We start from the raw sequence: 22,015 nt of genomic DNA on the forward strand, positions 1-22,015 counted from the left end.
CCTTTATATAGACAGGTGTGTGCCTTTCCAAATCATGTTCAATCAATTGAATTTACCACAGGTGGACTTTAATCAAGTTGTAGAAACATCTCAAGGATGATCAATGGAAACAGGATTCACCTCAGCCGTGTGTCATAGCAAAGGGTCTGAATACTTATGTAAAACAAGGTATTTTTTTATTTATTTAAAAAACATTTTTTTCTCAAATTACAAATTATTTTTCGCTTTGTCATTGTGGGATATTGTGTGTCGATTTTAGTTTTTTTATTTTATGAATCCATTTTATTTATAAGGCTGTAACAAAATGTGGAAAAAGTGAAGGGGGTCTGAATACTTTTTGAATGCACTGTATGTGTGTCGGCAATCGTCACAGCGTTGTATGTTCTGCTGTGTGTATGTTTCTCCTAACGTTGGTAAATGTATTGGTGTGTGTGCATATTTTTCCTGTTGTTGGTAAATCAGCACGCCTACAGACCTCACGACGTCTTTAAGCTGCTGGCACTCCGCCACCATGTCCTAATTCATTTACTCTACTGAAAATAAAACGAAGACTGGAAATAAATAACCAGCACAATCTGTCTGTTCTGTTCCTCTCAAACACCACACACACACACACACACACACACACACACACACACACACACATTCTGTCCTTGTCTGCTCCCCTCTCCCTCCCTTTCATGTTTCCAGTCAGAATGACTTGTTCCAGGAAGCTAGGGTTTGAGAAATTCCCCCTACCCTCTTTTTGGGCCTCTTTTATCAATCGTGTGCAGAACAAATTTGCGTGTAAATGTTTTGCAGGATTTCAGCATTTGTGAAAGGTTTAGGAACTCAAATTGTTAAACAAACCATTTAGGGTGTAAGAAACATGATAACTCTTGTGTGGGAGGGAGCTGTTTGAGTGAGCTGGTTTGGAAGAGAGAGTGTAGGTAGCTTGAACAACAGGTAAACAAAACACTTCCAAGGTGTCAAACGTTGGATCAAATCTCGTGTGGGAGTTGTGAGAGTGTAGGCTGATGTGTTACTTTGCTGGTTCTGCTTTACTGACTGCCATCCCTTCTTAACGTCATCTCATCTCCTCACAAGTCGTCCTCCGTTAGACTCACAACAGTGTAGATGCGATTGAGCAGACGTACAGTTGAAGTCGTAAGTTTACATACACTTATGTTGGAGTTATTAAAAATCGTTTTTCAACCACACCACCAATTTAGTGTTATCAAACTATAGTTTTGGCAAGTCGATTAGGACATCCCCTTTGTGTATGACAAGTAATTTTTCCAACAAATGTTTACAGACACAATATTTCACTTATAATTCACTGTATCACAATTCCAGTGGGTCAGAAGTTTACATACACTAAGTTGACTGTGCCTTTAAACGTCTTGGAAAATTCCAGAAAATGTCATGGCTTTAGAAGCTTCTGATAGGCTAATTGACATTATTTGAGTCAATTGGAGGTGTACCTGTGGATGTATTTCAAGGCATACCTTCAAACTCAGTGCCTCTTTGCTTGACATCATGGGAAAATCAAAAGAAATCAGCCAAAAAAAAAATTGTAGACATACACAATTCTAGTTCATCCTTGGGAGCAATTTCCAAATACCTGAAGGTACCGCATTCATCTGTACAAACAATAGTTCGCAAGGATTCCATGGGACCACGCAGCCGTCCTACCGCTCAGGAAGGAGACACGTTCTGTCTCCTAGAGATTAACATACTTTGGTGCGAAAAGTGCAAATCAATCCCAGAACAACAGCAACGGACCTTGTGAAGATGCTGGAGGAAACCGGTACAAAGTATCTATACCCACAGTAAAACGAGTCCTATATTGACATAACCTGAAAGGCCACTCAGCAAGGAAGAAGCCACTGCTCCAAAACCTCCATAAAAAAGCCAGACTACGGTTTGCAGCTGCACATGGGGACAAAGATCATACTTCATGGTTAAATGTCCTCTGGTCTGACGAAACAAAAATAGAACTGTTTGGCCATAATGACTATTGTTATGTTTGGAGGAAAAAGGGCTTGCAAGCCGAAGAACACCATCCCAACCGTGAAGCACGGGGGTGGCAGCAGCATGTTTTGGGGGTGCTTTGCTGCAGGAGGGACTGGTGCACTTCACAAAATAGATGGCATCATGAGGTTGGAAAATATGTGGATATATTGAAGCAACATCTCAAGACTTCAGTCAGGAAGTTAAAGCTTGGTTGCAAAATGGGTCTTCCAAATGGACAATGATCCCAAGCATACTTCCAAAGGTGTCGAAATGGCTTAAGGACAACAAAGTCAAGGTGACGAGCATGGAGCCCTACAAACCTGACTCAGTTACACCAGCTCTGTCAGGAGGAATGGGCCAAAATTCACTCAACTTATTGTGGGAAGGTTGTGGAAGGCTACCCGAAACGTTTGACCCAAGTTAAACAATTTAAAGGCAATGCTACCGAACACTCAATCAGTATATGTAAACTTCTGACCCACTGGGAATGTGATGAAAGAAATTAAAGCTGAAATATATAATTCTCTCTACTATTATTCTGACATTTCACATTCTTAAAATAAAGTGGTGATCCTAACTGACCTAAGACAGGGAATTTTTACTTGGATTAAATGTCAGGAATTGTGAAAAACTGAGATTAAATGTATTTGTCTAAGGTGTATATAAACTTCAGACTTCAACAGTAGATTTCTCAAATATATGTCATGCCAGTGTCTTGTCTATGATGGCGCTAGCTGTTAGTGTATGACTCGTTAACAGCACACAGATGGAACCCTGAGAGACCGACAGCATGCTGGGTGAACATGAATACGGTAGATACTGTTCAAGGTTCACTTTACAATCAACTATCAGCCATTTCTCATAATGAGGATTTGATGTCCTGTCTAATGGCAATAATAGTGACACTATCTCTATGTTCATTATGACAATCATTGTATGGGTCAGTCTGGATTTATTCTCACAGACCGTGGGCCATGATCAACTGAATATGACACACACAGACGGACGGACGGACGGACAGACAGACGGAGAGAGGGAGAGAGTGTGGTAGACCACTGTAAACTCTTATTCATCCTAACACGGAGACTTGTCTCAGAGGGAGCCTGATAGCTGGGGAGAAATGCCAAACAGTCATGAACGGGTTGCAGTGTTAATTCCTGGTTGAATAGCAAGAGAAGGGCAGTGTTGTTGTTGTGTGGGTGGTGTGGCAGACCAAGGGCTAGCCTGGAGCCGAGGATGTGCCCTCAATGCACCCTGCCTTCTTCCAGCCCAGGCGCCAGTCCCTGTGTCCACATTAAGCCTCTCCTCCTCCTTCTGTAATGGCGCGACAGGGCCAGAGCCAGAAAGGCACATGCGATATTGCATTATTGTATTTGTGTAGTGGGCAGGCAGGCAGGCAGGGTAAGCAAGCCAGATGCATAACAGTGAGGTAAAGGGAGTAGAGGGGGGGAGAAAGAAAGAGATTGAGAGAGAGGTGGATAAAGAGAGAGTCAGTAGAGTGAGTCAGGAAGCATTGCTGCCAGACAGCCAGACCCTGGCTCTGCTTTGCTCTGGTCTGTGTCCAAAATGGCACCCTAATCCCTATATAGTGCACTACTAGTATTATATAATTTTTTAGGTAGTGTGCTACGTAGGGAATAGGGTATCATTTTGGACGGAGACCTGCTCTCACAGAGATGGGTGTGGTGTAGCCGGTCTGGTGCCAGTGATGAGCAGGGCTCAGTCACAAGGGCTCCTTATCTACCCCACTCCTCTCCTCCCTCTCACCCCCGACTCCCCCGCTCCATTGGGTTACTGCCGCCAGCCGCCACCGCTAGACGCCATGCAAGGAATTAGCTTGGAGTGCTTGACCAGCACTGTGGCCCCTGGGCAGGCCACAGACTGGGGGCTGAGGGAGACTGGCAAGGACGTCACTATCCTGAGGGGGGACTGGGGGGGGGGGGGCGAGGCGGACAGAGGGGAAAGCAGGGATGTGACCATGGTCTGTTTTTTGCTGTGGATGGTGTTTGTTTATGTCCTTTGGCCGAGGCACTGAGATGTCCAGGCAGATTTTCCACCCACCGGATCCATACAGTCCAGCTCTAGGGCATTAGACTGAGTTGGACAGAGTCAGGGATACACATACACACACACACACACAGAAAGACTACTGCTCCCCAGTCACATTTTACATTGACAAAATGCATTTGCTGTGATTCAGTTCTTTCTCCAAGCACACAGATGAATATGGACCAAAGCATTAACCCAGCAGATCAAAGAAGGAACGTGGTTTTGACGATAGCAGAGCTATTGCTGCCCATAATTGTGTAGGAAGAGCAGTCAGGCTTGGAAACAGGACTGTAGTAATGTCTATCACCTCTAGATGGAGACAGATCCATTTCACTTTGATAAAGATTAGTCTTCTAACACACGGTCTGTGTTCTTTCCTCTGATAGTATAAGGCTTAGTAGAGCCACAATGCACTGTGTTAAAAAAAATACAGTACCATGTTCAGAATGTATTTTTAATAGCAACATTTCAATTGTTGGTCCTTACATTCCTCTCTGTACCAGGCATTGGAGGTTGCTTCTTTTCATTGTCCCATTTTCTATACATTTATTTTTTAGCATAATTTCTACAAAATATTTTCATATATATTTATGAGCAGTTACTAGTGCCTATAATCATGCGTTTCACATTGCTTATAAGGTGTTATAAATATGCTTATAAAGCACAGGGATGTTTTCCATGGTTCAAGCTATGCCCTTTAGTTTCAGTGAAGGGAAATCTTAATGCTACAGCAGTTTGGGAAAGGCCCTTTCCTGTTTCAGCATGACAATGTCCCTGTGTACAAAACGAGATCCACACAGAAATGGTCTGTCGAGATCGGTGTGGATGGTCTGCACAGAGCCCTGACCACAACCCCATCGAACACGTTTGGGATAAATTGGATCGCCAACTGCAAGCCAGACCAAATCAAATTCTATTTGTCACATGCACCGAATACAACAGGTAGACCTTACAGTGAAATACTTACTTACAAGCCCTTAACCAACAATGCAGTTCAAGAAAAAATAAGAAAAAAAAAGATTTAAAAAAGTAAGAGATAAGAATAACAAATTATTAAAGAGCAGCAGTAAATAACAATAGCGGGGCTATATACAGGGGGTACCGGTGTCAGGGTAATGTGTACATGTTGGTAGAGTTGTTAAAGTGACTATACATAACTATAACAGAGAGTAGCAGCAGTCTGGGTAGCCATTGATTAGCTGTTCAGGAGTCTTATGGCTTGGGGATAGAAGCTATTTAGGAACCTCTTGGACCTAGACTTGGTGCTCCGGTACCGCTTGCCGTGACGTAGCAGAGAGAACAGTCTATGACCAGGGTGGCTGGAATCTTTGGCAATTCTTAGGGCCTTCCTCTGACACAATCTGGTATAGAGGTCCTAGATGGCAGGAAGCTTGGCCCTGGTAATGTCAGTGATGCCAGCAGCATACCACCTCACTGGTGGCTTGCTTCTGAAGCTGAGTAGGGTTGGTCCTGGTCGGTCCCTAGATGGGAGACCAGATGCTGCTGGAAGTGGTGTTGGAGGGCCAGTTGGAGGCACTCTTTCCTCAGGTCTAAATAAATATCCCAATTCCCCAGGGCCCTGTGTAGGGTTCTGTCTTTCGGATTCCACGTTAAATGGGTGTCCTGACTCTCTGTGGTCACTAAAGATCCCATGGCACTTATCGTAAGAGTAGGGGTGTTAACCCGGGTGTCCGGGCTAAATTTCCAAGCTGTCCCTCATTCCGTCACCGAATCATCCCCAGCTCACAATTGGCTCATTCATCCCCCTCCTCTCCCCTGTAACTATTTCCCAGGTCGTTGCTGTAAATGAGAATGTGTTCTCAGTCAACTTACATGGTAAAATAAAACATATATATATATATATTTTAATGTACTGGGCTGTACCCTCTATAATGCCTTGCGGTCGGAGGTAGTTGCCATACCAGGCAGTGATGCAACCCATCAGGATGCCCTTGATGGTGCAGCTGTAAAACAAAACCTTTTGAGGATCTTCGGACCCATGCCGGACCCATTTCAGTCTCCTGAGGGGGAATAGGTTTTGTTGTGCCCTCTTCATGACTGTCTTTGTGTGTTTGGACCATGTTAGTTTGGTAGTGATGTGGACGCCAAGGAACTTGAAGCTCTCAACCTGCTCCACTACAGCTCTGTTGATGAGAATGGGGGCATGCTAGGTCCTCCTTTTCTTGTAGTCCACAATCATCTCCTTTGTCTTGATCACGTTGAGGGAGAGGTTGTTGTCCACACGGTCAGGTCTCTGACCTCCTGCCGATAGGCTGTCTCATTGTTGTCGATCAGGCCTACCACTTTGTCGTCAGCAAACTTAATGGTGGTGTTGGAGTCGTGCAGTCATGAGTGAACAGGGAGTACAGGAGGAGGGGACTGAGCACGCACCCCTGAGGGGCCCCTGTGTCAAGGATCAGCGTGGCGGATGTGTTGCTGCCTACCTTTACCACCTGGGGGTGGCCCGTCAGGAAGTCCAGGATCCAGTTGCAGAGGGAGGTGTTTAGTCCTAGGGTCCTTAGCTTAATGATGAGCTTTGAAGGCACTATGGTGTTGAACGCTGAGCTGCAGTCAATGAATAACATTCTCACATAGGTGTTCCTTTGGTCCAGGTGTGAAAGGGCAGTGTGGAGTGCAATAGAGATTGCATCATCTGTGAATCTGTTGGTGCAGTATGAAAAAATGGAGTGGGTCTAGGGTTTCTGGGATAATGGTGATGATGTGAGCCATGACCAACCTTTCGAAGCATTTCATGGCTACAGACGTGAATGCTACGGATCGGTAGTCATTTAGGCAGGTTACCTTAGTGTTCTTGGGCGCAGGGACTATGGTGGTCTGCTTGAACATGTTTTGTATTACAGACTCAGACAGGAAGAGGTTGAAAATGTCAGTCAAGACACTTGTCAGCGCATGCTCGGAATACACGTCCTGGTAATCCGTCTGGCCCTGCAGCTTTGTGAATGTTGACCTGTTAAAGTTCTTACTCACATAGACTGCGTGAGTGCTTGATCACACAGTCGTCCGTAACAGCTGATACTCATGCATGTTTCAGTGTTACTTGCCTCGAAGCGAGCATATAAGTGATTTAGCTCATCTGGTAGGCTCGTGTCACTGGGCAGCTCTCGGCTATGATCCCCTTTGTAGTCTATAATAGTTTGCAGGCCCTGCCACATCCGACAAGTGTCAGAGCCGGTGTAGTACGATTCAGTCTTAGTCCTGTATTGATGCTTGGCCTGTTTGATGGTTCGTCGGAGGGTATAGCGGGATTTCTTATAAGCTTCCGGGTTAGAGTCCCACTCATTGAAAGCGGCAGCTCTCCCCCTTAGCTCAGTGCGATTGTTGCCTGTAATCCTTGGCTTCTGGTTGTGGTATGTACTTACAGTCATGGTGAAGACGACGTCCTCCATGCACTTCACTTATTGATGAAGCCAGTGACTGATGTGGTGTACACCTCAATGGAAGAATCCCGGAACATATTCCCGTCTGTGCTAGCAAAACAGTCCTGTAGTTTAGCATCTGCTTCATCTGACCACTTTTTTATAGACCGTGTCACTGGTGCTTCCTGCTTCAATTTTTGCTTGTAAGCAGGAATCAGGAGGATATAATTATGGTCAGATTTGCCAAATGGAGGGAGAGCTTTGTACACGTCTCTGTGTGTGGAGGAAAGGTGGTCGAGAATATTTTTCCCTCTGGTTGCACATTTAAAATGCTGATAGAAATTAGGTAAAACTGATTTGTTTCCCTGCATTAAAGTCACCGGCCACTAGGAGCTCCACCTCTAGATGAGCATCTTCCTTTTAGCTTATGGCTTTGTATAGCTCATTGAGTGCGGTTTTAGTGCCAGCAATGATTTCTGTGGTGGTATGTAGACAGCTGCTATGAAAAATACAGATGATATACTCTCTAGGTAGATAGTGTGGTCTTCAGCTTATCATGAGATACTCTACCTCAGGCGAGCAAAACCTCGAGACTTCCTTAGATATCGTGCACCAGCTGTTGTTTACATAAATGCATAGGCACCCGCCCGTGTCTTACCAGAGGCTGCTGTTCTGTCCTGCTAATGGAGTGTATAACCCACCAGCTGTATGTTCTTAATATCATCGTTCAGCCACGACTCGGTGGAACATAAGATATTACAGTTTTTAATGTCCCGTTGGTAGGATAAACATGCTTTCAGGGTCGTCCCATTTATTTTTCAGCGATTGAACGTTAGCTAGCAGGACGGAAGGCATGGGCAGATTAGCCACTCGTCGCCTGATTTTCACAAGGCACCCTGATCTCTTTCTGTGAAATCTGCATTTCCTTATCTAGTGAATAACGGGGATCTGGGCCTGGTCGGGTGTCTATTTTATATCCCTCCCGTCCGACTCATTGAAGAAGAACTCTTCGTCCAGTTTGAGGTGAGCAATTTCAGTTCTGATGTCCAGAAGCTCTTTTCGCTCAAAATGTTGCTGCTACCGTCTCTTATGTACAAAACAAGTTACGAACAACGTGAAAAAACAAACAAAATAGCATGGTTAGTTAAGAGCTGATAAGATGGCAGCCTTCCCCTCCGGTGCCATCACAAGGCAGTCGCCTAACATCACTGCCTGACCTCACAAATGCTCTTGTGGTTGAATGGAAGCATGTCCCCGCACCAATGTCCAACATCTAGTGGAAAGCCTCTAGTGGAAGAGGGGACCAACTCCATATCAAAGCCCATGATTTCGTAATGATGTGTTTGAGCAGGTGTCGAGCAGGTGTCCACATACTTTTGGTCATGTAGAAAAGCATGCATCTGTCAGAAAATCTATTAAAATGTTACAAATAGCCGATTCATTAACATGTTTTGCTCATATTACATATATCTTCCAAAAATACCTAATATTTCGTGACAACTGATGCAACCTCTCCTACCTTGTCGAATTGACAGTCATTGACCTACAAGTCATTTTGCATGCTAAACAACCATAGGGAATTCAGTAGCCTAGTAAATCTTAGCCTAGGCAGCCGATAGTGTGCAATACACTCGTGTCCCCCGTGGACCGGCTCGTACATAAAGCATCCTCCATGTAGGCTGCAAAGGCATCATTTTCCTCCATTGCTTGAATGGCGAGCCGCTGGGAAAGAAACAATTGTGTGTACTGTCTAAATGAAACACAATTTTCCACCACCATTTTCAGATTTCTTTATGCTTTAAGATGTTGCTTTAAGATTGTCTGAAATCCCAAAATGGTGGTGGCCTTATCAGTTCAGTGACTATGTAATTTGTTAGGTACAGTATACGGAAAATATAAATGTTCTGTCACAGCGAAAATAATACATGCAGGAAGTCCAATCGATTGTGAGGTATGGCAAATACATTGTGATACATTTGGGTTGCGGGTTCTGAAATCTCTGCCCAGCAAGGAGGAAAGGAGCCGACCTAATCCCGCCTCCTACTTTTACCTTTCAACCCCTTTTCACCTGCCAATCAACATTGTCCATCTTCCCTCTCTGACTGTAAGCTACATCCCTAGTTGCATGGTGTGATCAAATCATTACGGCAAAAATATATCTACTAAAATGAGAGGGAAAGACGGGTGACAAGTAACATCCACTTGGGCTAAAAGGATGGGCTAAAAGGTTCAGTTATGTCACAAATGTTTAATTTGATTGTAACTTTCCTACAGTAGCCAGCTGACAGTTAACATATCCTTGTAAATTAAATTAATTTATGTTGCAGATATAAAAGAAAGGCTTGGTACTGATGCATGCATCTATCGAAATGCGATTTATGCCCTCTGTCCAAGTTTTCATTGGGGAAAATCAATTATGCTATTATTACATTTATGATTAGCCTACATTTACATTTTCAAATTGGTAGAATGACAATCATTTACAAGATGATGCAGGGGATTTAGTTTGCAATCCAGGGACAAATTGCCTTCCTGGAGCGAGCAAAAGAATGTGATAATGTTGGCTAGTTTCATAAAATGGGAAAGTATTCTTATAGCCTGTTTTGTATCAAATGCACTTGCCTTAAATACCCTACTCCTTGAAAGCTGTGTATTGATTATACAGTGCCTTCAAAAAGTATTCATACCCCTTGACTTTGTGTCACTGGCCTACGCACGTTACCCAAAGTGGAATTATGTTTTTAGAAACATTTACAAATGTATTAGAATTGAAAAGCTGAAATATCTTGTCAGCTATTCAACCCCTTTGTTATGTCAAGCCTAAATAAGTTCAGCAGTAAAAATGTGCTTAACAAGTCACATAATAAGTTGCATGTACGTAGTCAAATTGCAAAGAAATGTAGCAAACAATGTATCTTTATGTCCTGAATGCAAATCATTATGTTTGGAGGAAATCCAACACAACACATCATTGAGTACCACTCCTAAATATTTTCAAGCATGGTGGTGACTGCATCACGTTATGGGTATGTTTGTCATCGGCAAGGACTGAAGGAAAACCTTTTTTAGTCTGCTTTCCAACAGACACTGAGAGACAAATGCACCTTTCAGCAGGACAATAACCTAAAACACAAGGCCAAATGGTAAGCAGCTACAGTGTTGCATTGAATGTTCCTGAGTGGCCTAGTTAGTTTTTACTTAAATTGGCTTGAAAATCTATGGCAAGACATGAAAATGGCTGTCTGGCAATGATAAGTAAATGAACTTGACAGAGCTTGAAGAATTGAAATCCTTCAGAGTCTATTGACGCACCTGTGCGTCATTCTAATTAACATAAAAATCCCCTTAAAAAATATTTTAGTTTAAGCTGGAGATATTGCATGGGCTCCGTCTCAATCCACTGCATCCGCCTAGGTCTGCCTTCCGCATCTGCTGTAGAAGGTGACTGAGCTACTGCGGTGTTTGTCAGACCATGAGACATCCTGAAAATCACCTAGATGTAGGACAGACACTTCAAAACCTTATTCCAAGGGGTATGAATACTGTCGTGATAAATGGCGGTCACTGCAGTCAACAGCTGCAGTGTTGCTCATTGGATTACCCCAGATCATGGAATAGGCTATGTGAATGTTTATAAAGACAAAAGGCAGACATATGGAATTATTCAATTTGGATGGATGGTTGACATGACAGAAAGGTAGGCGGATATTTTCTTATCTAAAATTTGGGTGAATCTTTGCTTCAGTATACTCTTCTCAAGCTCGTTACGTCTGTTTCGCTCACGGGACTCAAGCCTGGATGGGCTCGCACCTAGTAAAAACCTTAGCCAATTGCGCAATATATTCAAAAATTCTAACTAAATTCACCAACGACATCATTAGGAGATAAGGATTGTGAGCACAGTGTTTCTGATCAGATCAATGATGATCTTCTAATGTATTTGTGTGGCTACGATGCCATCTTTAGAGCACAGCATGAAATAGGCTACTACCGAGGTCTGATGATGCTTCTGACAATATAGTAAAAGGCGTGTTGTGTTGGTTTTGGGTGATGTGCTAAAGTCTATATAACCCTGTGATGTACGGTACCAGTCAAACGTTTGGACACACCTACTCATTCAAGGGTTTTTCTTTATTTTTACTATTTTCTACGTTGTAGGATAATAGTGAAGACATCAAAACTATTAAATAACACATATGGAATCATGTAGTAACCCAAAAAAGTTTTAAACAAATCAAAACATACTTTATATTCTTCAAAGTAGCCACCCTTTGCCTTGAGACAGCTTTGCACATTCCATCCATATGTGTTATTTCATAGTTTTGAGGTCTTCACTATTATGTTTCCTCCAGGTGGGTTGTGGAGTGTGTTCGCGCTGGGTGGAGCCGGCAGTAAGCCAGGATTGGAACAGGAACAGAACCCTCTGCCACTGTCCAATCAGAGCCTGTTATTGCTTCTGGTGCTAGCCAATCTGACAGATGGACCCAACAACTGTCCCAACCCCTACAGACAGGCTGTCACATGCTTCAAAAACACACAAGGTACAGAATATGCGCTAGTACCAGTAAAAGGTGACAGGGGGACCTTTCAATGAATGGGTACTAAACCTGTGTGTTTTCCACAGACATGTCATCCATCCCTACAGAGCAGCACCATATGTTCCAGATTAACTTCAACAGACTTTACACAGCTCTGTGTGAGCAGCAGAGATCCGACCAGGCTACACTGATACTCTACACACTACTACATCAGAACACCAACATGAGGACATACATGCTGTCACGCACAGACATGGAGAACCTGGTGAGTTAGTCGCAAATTGCGCATTGCGCACACATACACTACTCTCTACACACTGCTGCATCAAAACACAAATATGAGGACATATGCTCAGTTTATTAGGTACAAATTTCAAATCATGTTGGTCACGTTTTCCGGCACCACATTCTCCTAACGGAAACTCTGAAATGTACTCTGTGTAATCTGAGTCATCCTCTTTGACTTAGTTCTTATTTTTCCCTGCTGACACAGTGGGGCACAGTAGACAGCTGTTCCTGTGGGGTGTGCTGTGACGTCACCTCTTAGCAGTTTTAAGTGTATTAAGGAGCGCAGAGGGGGCAGCGCCACAGACCATTGCTCTGCAGGACCCACCTGTGACAGAGGATCACTCCCACACACAGTGGAACCATGCTTGAACAAACACACACACACACACACATGGGTGGACACACATAGCGCCTCCCGAAGCACCCCACTGTGGAACAATGCTGGAGGCCTAAACACACAAACACACACTTTCTCTTAGTGTAGTCTGGGATGTTGGATTCGTGTCAGAGCTTGCTCAGTGCACTCTGCCTGCTTATTCTGCAACAGTGTCAGTCTGCACAGCAGGAATGCAGGATTTCACAACAGAAGTTGACAGAATGGCTGTTGAACCATGGCAGTTAAACCATCAAAACAGAAACACCATGCAGACACATACCCTGGAGAAACACCATGCAGACACGTTCCCTGGAGAAACACCATGCAGACATGTACCCTGGAGAAACACCATGCAGACACGTTCCCTGGAGAAACATCATGCAGACACGTACCCTGGAGAAACATTATGCAGACACGTACCCTGGAGAAACATCATGCAGACACGTACCCTGGAGAAACACCATGCAGACACGTACCCTGGAGAAACACCATGCAGACACGTACCCTGGAGAAACACCATGCAGACACGTTCCCTGGAGTAACCACATGCAGACACGTACCCTGGAGAAACACCATGCAGACACGTTCCCTGGAGTAACCACATGCAGACACGTACCCTGGAGAAACACCATGCAGACACGTTCCCTGGAGAAACACCATGCAGACACGTTCCCTGGAGAAACACCATGCAGACACGTTCCCTGGAGAAACACCATGCAGACATGTACCCTGGAGAAACACCATGCAGACATGTACCCTGGAGAAACACCATGCAGACATGTACCCTAGAGAAACCCCATGCAGACACGTTCCCTGGAGAAACACCATGCAGACATGTACCCTGGAGAAACACCATGCAGACATGTTCCCTGGAGAAACACCATGCAGACATGTACCCTGGAGAAACACCATGCAGACACGTTCCCTGGAGAAACACCATGCAGACACGTTCCCTGGAGAAACACCATGCAGACACGTTCCCTGGAGAAACACCATGCAGACACGTTCCCTGGAGAAACACCATGCAGACACGTTCCCTGGAGAAACACCATGCAGACACGTTCCCTGTAGAAACACCATGCAGACACGTACCCTGGAGAAACACCATGCAGACATGTTCCCTGGAGAAACACCATGCAGACACGTACCCTGGAGAAACACCATGCAGACATGTACCCTGGAGAAACACCATGCAGACACGTACCCTGGAGAAACATCATGCAGACACGTACCCTGGAGAAACATTATGCAGACACGTACCCTGGAAAAACATCATGCAGACACGTACCCTGGAGAAACACCATGCAGACACGTTCCCTGGAGTAACCACATGCAGACACGTACCCTGGAGAAACACCATGCAGACACGTTCCCTGGAGTAACCACATGCAGACACGTACCCTGGAGAAACACCATGCAGACATGTTCCCTGGAGAAACACCATGCAGACACGTACCCTGGAGAAACACCATGCAGACACGTACCCTGGAGAAACATCATGCAGACACGTACCCTGGAGAAACATTATGCAGACACGTACCCTGGAGAAACATCATGCAGACACGTACCCTGGAGAAACACCATGCAGACACGTTCCCTGGAGTAACCACATGCAGACACGTACCCTGGAGAAACACCATGCAGACACATTCCCTGGAGTAACCACATGCAGACACGTACCCTGGAGAAACACCATGCAGACACGTTCCCTGGAGAAACACCATGCAGACACGTTCCCTGGAGAAACCACATGCAGACATGTACCCTGGAGAAACATTATGCAGACACGTACCCTGGAGAAACATCATGCAGACACGTACCCTGGAGAAACACCATGCAGACACGTACCCTGGAGAAACCACATGCAGACATGTACCCTGGAGAAACACCATGCAGACATGTACCCTGGAGAAACACCATGCAGACACGTTCCCTGGAGAAACACCATGCAGACACGTACCCTGGAGAAACACCATGCAGACACGTTCCCTGGAGAAACCACATGCAGACATGTACCCTGGAGAAACACCATGCAGACACGTTCCCTGGAGAAACACCATGCAGACACGTACCCTGGAGAAACACCATGCAGACACGTACCCTGGAGAAACACCATGCAGACACGTACCCTGGAGAAACATCATGCAGACACGTACCCTGGAGAAACACCATGCAGACACGTTCCCTGGAGTAACCACATGCAGACACGTACCCTGGAGAAACACCATGCAGACACGTTCCCTGGAGAAACACCATGCAGACACGTTCCCTGGAGAAACACCATGCAGACACGTACCCTGGAGAAGCACCATGCAGAAACGTACCCTGGAGAAACCACATGCAGACACGTACCCTGGAGAAACATCATGCAGACACGTACCCTGGAGAAACCACATGCAGACATGTACCCTGGAGAAACACCATGCAGACATGTACCCTGGAGAAACACCATGCAGACACGTTCCCTGGAGAAACACCATGCAGACACATACCCTGGAGAAACACCATGCAGACACGTTCCCTGGAGAAACCACATGCAGACATGCCCTGGAGAAACACATGCAGACCCTGGAGAAACACCATGCAGACACGTTCCTGGAGAAACACCATGCAGACACGTACCCTGGAGAAACACCATGCAGACACGTACCCTGGAGAAACATCATGCAGACACGTACCCTGGAGAAACATCATGCAGACACGTACCCTGGAGAAACACCATGCAGACACGTTCCCTGGAGTAACCACATGCAGACACGTACCCTGGAGAAACACCATGCAGACACGTTCCCTGGAGTAACCACATGCAGACACGTACCCTGGAGAAACACCATGCAGACACGTACCCTGGAGAAACCACATGCAGACATGTACCCTGGAGAAAAACCATTTAGACACGTTCCCTGGAGAAACACCATGCAGACACGTTCCCTGGAGAAACACCATGCAGACACGTTCCCTGGAGAAACACCATGCAGACACGTTCCCTGGAGAAACCACATGCAGACATGTACCCTGGAGAAACATTATGCAGACACGTACCCTGGAGAAACATCATGCAGACACGTACCCTGGAGAAATACCATGCAGACACGTACCCTGGAGAAACCACATGCAGACATGTACCCTGGAGAAACACCATGCAGACATGTACCCTGGAGAAACACCATGCAGACACGTTCCCTGGAGAAACATCATGCAGACACGTACCCTGGAGAAACACCATGCAGACACGTTCCCTGGAGTAACCACATGCAGACACGTACCCTGGAGAAACACCATGCAGACACGTTCCCTGGAGTAACCACATGCAGACACGTACCCTGGAGAAACACCATGCAGACACGTACCCTGGAGAAACCACATGCAGACATGTACCCTGGAGAAAAACCATTTAGACACGTTCCCTGGAGAAACACCATGCAGACACGTTCCCTGGAGAAACACCATGCAGACACGTTCCCTGGAGAAACACCATGCAGACACGTTCCCTGGAGAAACCACATGCAGACATGTACCCTGGAGAAACATTATGCAGACACGTACCCTGGAGAAACATCATGCAGACACGTACCCTGGAGAAACACCATGCAGACACGTACCCTGGAGAAACCACATGCAGACATGTACCCTGGAGAAACACCATGCAGACATGTACCCTGGAGAAACACCATGCAGACACGTTCCCTGGAGAAACACCATGCAGACACGTACCCTGGAGAAACACCATGCAGACACGTTCCCTGGAGAAACCACATGCAGACATGTACCCTGGAGAAACACCATGCAGACACGTTCCCTGGAGAAACACCATGCAGACATGTACCCTGGAGAAACACCATGCAGACATGTACCCTGGAGAAACACCATGCAGACACGTACCCTGGAGAAACATCATGCAGACACGTACCCTAGAGAAACATTATGCAGACACGTACCCTGGAGAAACATCATGCAGACACGTACCCTGGAGAAACATTATGCAGACACGTACCCTGGAGAAACACCATGCAGACACGTTCCCTGGAGTAACCACATGCAGACACGTACCCTGGAGAAACACCATGCAGACACGTTCCCTGGAGAAACACCATGCAGACACGTACCCTGGAGAAACACCATGCAGACATGTACCCTGGAGAAACACCATGCAGACACGTACCCTGGAGAAACATCATGCAGACACGTACCCTGGAGAAACACCATGCAGACACGTTCCCTGGAGTAACCACATGCAGACACGTACCCTGGAGAAACACCATGCAGACACGTTCCCTGGAGAAACACCATGCAGACACGTTCCCTGGAGAAACACCATGCAGACACGTTCCCTGGAGAAACACCATGCAGACACGTACCCTGGAGAAGCACCATGCAGACACGTACCCTGGAGAAACCACATGCAGACACGTACCCTGGAGAAACACCATGCAGACATGGTCCCTGGAGAAACACCATGCAGACACGTACCCTGGAGAAACCACATGCAGACATGTACCCTGGAGAAACACCATGCAGACACGTTCCCACCATGCAGACACGTTCCCTGGAAAACACCATGCAGACACGTTCCTGGAGAAACATCATGCAGACACGTACCCTGGAGAAACATCATGCAGACATGGTCCCTGGAGAAACACCATGCAGACACGCTGGAGAAACCACATGCAGACATGTACCCTGGAGAAACACCATGCAGACACGTTCCCTGGAGAAACACCATGCAGACACGTTCCCTGGAGAAACACCATGCAGACACGTTCCCTGGAGAAACACCATGCAGACACGTACCCTGGAGAAACATCATGTAGACACGTACCCTGGAGAAACATTATGCAGACACGTACCCTGGAGAAACATCATGCAGACACGTACCCTGGAGAAACATTATGCAGACACGTACCCTGGAGAAACACCATGCAGACACGTTCCCTGGAGTAACCACATGCAGACACGTTCCCTGGAGAAACACCATGCAGACATGTTCCCTGGAGAAACACCATGCAGACATGTTCCCTGGAGAAACACCATGCAGACATGTACCCTGGAGAAACACCATGCAGACATGTACCCTGGAGAAACACCATGCAGACATGTTCCCTGGAGAAACGCCATGCAGACACGTACCCTGGAGAAACACTATGCAGACACGTTCCCTGGAGTAACCACATGCAGACACGTTCCCTGGAGAAACATTATGCAGACACGTACCCTGGAGAAACATCATGCAGACACGTACCCTGGAGAAACATCATGCAGACACGTACCCTGGAGAAACATTATGCAGACACGTACCCTGGAGAAACATTATGCAGACACGTACCCTGGAGAAACATCATGCAGACACGTACCCTGGAGAAACATCATGCTTACATGTACCCTGGAGAAACACCATGCAGACATGTTCCCTGGAGAAACATCATGCAGACACGTACCCTGGAGAAACATTATGCAGACACGTACCCTGGAGAAACACCATGCAGGCATGTTCCCTGGAGAAACATCATGCTTACATGTACCCTGGAGAAGCATTATGCAGACACGTACCCTGGAGAAACATCATGCTTACATGTACCCTGGAGAAGCATTATGCAGACACGTACCCTGGAGAAACATCATGCAGACACGTACCCTGGAGAAACATCATGCTTACATGTACCCTGGAGAAACACCATGCAGACATGTTCCCTGGAGAAACATCATGCAGACACGTACCCTGGAGAAACATTATGCAGACACGTACCCTGGAGAAACACCATGCAGACATGTTCCCTGGAGAAACATCATGCTTACATGTACCCTGGAGAAACACCATGCAGACACGTTCCCTGGAGTAACACCATGCAGACATGTTCCCTGGAGAAACACCATGCAGACATGTTCCCTGGAGAAACACCATGCAGACACGTACCCTGGAGAATCACCATGCAGACATGTACTCTGGAGAAACACCATGCAGACACGTTCCCTGGAGAAACACCATGCAGACATGTTCCCTGGAGAAACACCATGCAGACATGTTCCCTGGAGAAACACCATGCAGACATGTTCCCTGGAGAAACACCATGCAGACACGTACCCTGGAGAAACACCATGCAGACATGTACCCTGGAGAAACACCATGCAGACACGTTCCCTGGAGAAACACCATGCAGACACGTTCCCTGGAGAAACACCATGCAGACACGTACCCTGGAGAAACACCATGCAGACATGTACCCCGGAGAAACACCATGCAGACACGTACCCTGGAGAAACATCATGCAGACACGTACCCTGGAGAAACATTATGCAGACACGTACCCTGGAGAAACATCATGCAGACATGTACCCTGGAGAAACATTATGCAGACACGTACCCCGGAGAAACACCATGCGGACACGTTCCCTGGAGAAACACCATGCAGACATGTACCCTGGAGAAACACCATGCAGACACGTACCCTGGAGAAACATCATGCAGACATGTTCCCTGGAGAAACACCATGCAGACATGTTCCCTGGAGAAACACCATGCAGACATGTACCCTGGAGTAACCACATGCAGACACGTACCCTGGAGAAACACCATGCAGACACGTACCCTGGAGAAACCACATGCAGACATGTACCCTGGAGAAAAACCATTTAGACACGTTCCCTGGAGAAACACCATGCAGACACGTTCCCTGGAGAAACACCATGCAGACACGTTCCCTGGAGAAACCACATGCAGACATGTACCCTGGAGAAACATTATGCAGACACGTACCCTGGAGAAACATCATGCAGACACGTACCCTGGAGAAACACCATGCAGACACGTACCCTGGAGAAACCACATGCAGACATGTACCCTGGAGAAACACCATGCAGACATGTACCCTGGAGAAACACCATGCAGACACGTTCCCTGGAGAAACACCATGCAGACACGTACCCTGGAGAAACACCATGCAGACACGTTCCCTGGAGAAACCACATGCAGACATGTACCCTGGAGAAACACCATGCAGACATGTACCCTGGAGAAACACCATGCAGACATGTACCCTGGAGAAACACCATGCAGACACGTACCCTGGAGAAACATCATGCAGACACGTACCCTAGAGAAACATTATGCAGACACGTACCCTTGAGAAACATCATACAGACACGTACCCTGGAGAAACATTATGCAGACACGTACCCTGGAGAAACACCATGCAGACACGTTCCCTGGAGTAACCACATGCAGACACGTACCCTGGAGAAACACCATGCAGACACGTTCCCTGGAGAAACACCATGCAGACACGTACCCTGGAGAAACACCATGCAGACATGTACCCTGGAGAAACACCATGCAGACACGTACCCTGAGAAACATCATGCAGACACGTACCCTGGAGAAACACCATGCAGACACGTTCCTGGAGTAACCACATGCAGACACGCACCCTGGAGAAACACCATGCAGACACGTTCCCTGGAGAAACACCATGCAGACACGTTCCCTGGAGAAACACCATGCAGACACGTTCCCTGGAGAAACACCATGCAGACACGTACCCTGGAGAAGCACCATGCAGACACGTACCCTGGAGAAACCACATGCAGACACGTACCCTGGAGAAACACCATGCAGACATGGTCCCTGGAGAAACACCATGCAGACACGTACCCTGGAGAAACCACATGCAGACATGTACCCTGGAGAAACACCATGCAGACACGTTCCCTGGAGAAACACCATGCAGACACGTTCCCTGGAGAAACACCATGCAGACACGTACCCTGGAGAAACATCATGCAGACACGTACCCTGGAGAAACCACATGCAGACACGTACCCTGGAGAAACACCATGCAGACATGGTCCCTGGAGAAACACCATGCAGACACGTACCCTGGAGAAACCACATGCAGACATGTACCCTGGAGAAACACCATGCAGACACGTTCCCTGGAGAAACACCATGCAGACACGTACCCTGGAGAAACATCATGTAGACACGTACCCTGGAGAAACATTATGCAGACACGTACCCTGGAGAAACATCATGCAGACACGTACCCTGGAGAAACATTATGCAGACACGTACCCTGGAGAAACACCATGCAGACACGTTCCCTGGAGTAACCACATGCAGACACGTTCCCTGGAGAAACACCATGCAGACATGTTCCCTGGAGAAACACCATGCAGACACGTACCCTGGAGAAACACCATGCAGACATGTACCCTGGAGAAACACCATGCAGACATGTTCCCTGGAGAAACGCCATGCAGACACGTACCCTGGAGAAACACTATGCAGACACGTTCCCTGGAGTAACCACATGCAGACACGTACCCTGGAGAAACACCATGCAGACACGTTCCCTGGAGAAACACCATGCAGACACGTTCCCTGGAGTAACCACATGCAGACACGTTCCCTGGAGAAACATTATGCAGACACGTACCCTGGAGAAACATCATGCAGACACGTACCCTGGAGAAACATTATGCAGACACGTACCCTGGAGAAACATCATGCAGACACGTACCCTGGAGAAACATTATGCAGACACGTACCCTGGAGAAACATTATGCAGACACGTACCCTGGAGAAACATTATGCAGACACGTACCCTGGAGAAACATCATGCAGACACGTACCCTGGAGAAACATCATGCTTACACGTACCCTGGAGAAACACCATGCAGGCATGTTCCCTGGAGAAACATCATGCTTACATGTACCCTGGAGAAGCATTATGCAGACACGTACCCTGGAGAAACATCATGCTTACATGTACCCTGGAGAAGCATTATGCAGACACGTACCCTGGAGAAACATCATGCAGACACGTACCCTGGAGAAACATCATGCTTACATGTACCCTGGAGAAACACCATGCAGACATGTTCCCTGGAGAAACATCATGCAGACACGTACCCTGGAGAAACATTATGCAGACACGTACCCTGGAGAAACACCATGCAGACATGTTCCCTGGAGAAACACCATGCAGACACGTACCCTGGAGAATCACCATGCAGACATGTACTCTGGAGAAACACCATGCAGACACGTTCCCTGGAGAAACACCATGCAGACATGTTCCCTGGAGAAACACCATGCAGACATGTTCCCTGGAGAAACACCATGCAGACATGTTCCCTGGAGAAACACCATGCAGACACGTACCCTGGAGAAACACCATGCAGACATGTACCCTGGAGAAACACCATGCAGACACGTTCCCTGGAGAAACACCATGCAGACACGTTCCCTGGAGAAACACCATGCAGACACGTACCCTGGAGAAACACCATGCAGACATGTACCCCGGAGAAACACCATGCAGACACGTACCCTGGAGAAACATCATGCAGACACGTACCCTGGAGAAACATTATGCAGACACGTACCCTGGAGAAAC

At 46.8% G+C, this 22,015-nt stretch overlaps 1 protein-coding gene across 6 annotated transcripts in view; it reads left to right on the forward strand.

Moving 5' to 3' along the window:
* LOC115127624 (dymeclin-like) overlaps positions 1-22,015 on the forward strand; it is a 165,507-nt gene that overhangs the window by 66,843 nt on the left and 76,649 nt on the right. For all 6 annotated transcript variants that reach the window (XM_029657241.2, XM_029657247.2, XM_029657252.2 and 3 more), the window contains 2 exons: positions 11,774-11,962; positions 12,046-12,224. In XM_029657241.2, the coding sequence (XP_029513101.2) occupies positions 11,774-11,962; positions 12,046-12,224 (368 nt within the window). The remainder of the gene's footprint in view (positions 1-11,773; positions 11,963-12,045; positions 12,225-22,015) is intronic.

This window comes from Oncorhynchus nerka, linkage group LG4 (genome assembly GCF_034236695.1).
Source record: "Oncorhynchus nerka isolate Pitt River linkage group LG4, Oner_Uvic_2.0, whole genome shotgun sequence".
In the NCBI taxonomy this organism is placed as follows: Eukaryota; Metazoa; Chordata; class Actinopteri; order Salmoniformes; family Salmonidae; genus Oncorhynchus; species Oncorhynchus nerka.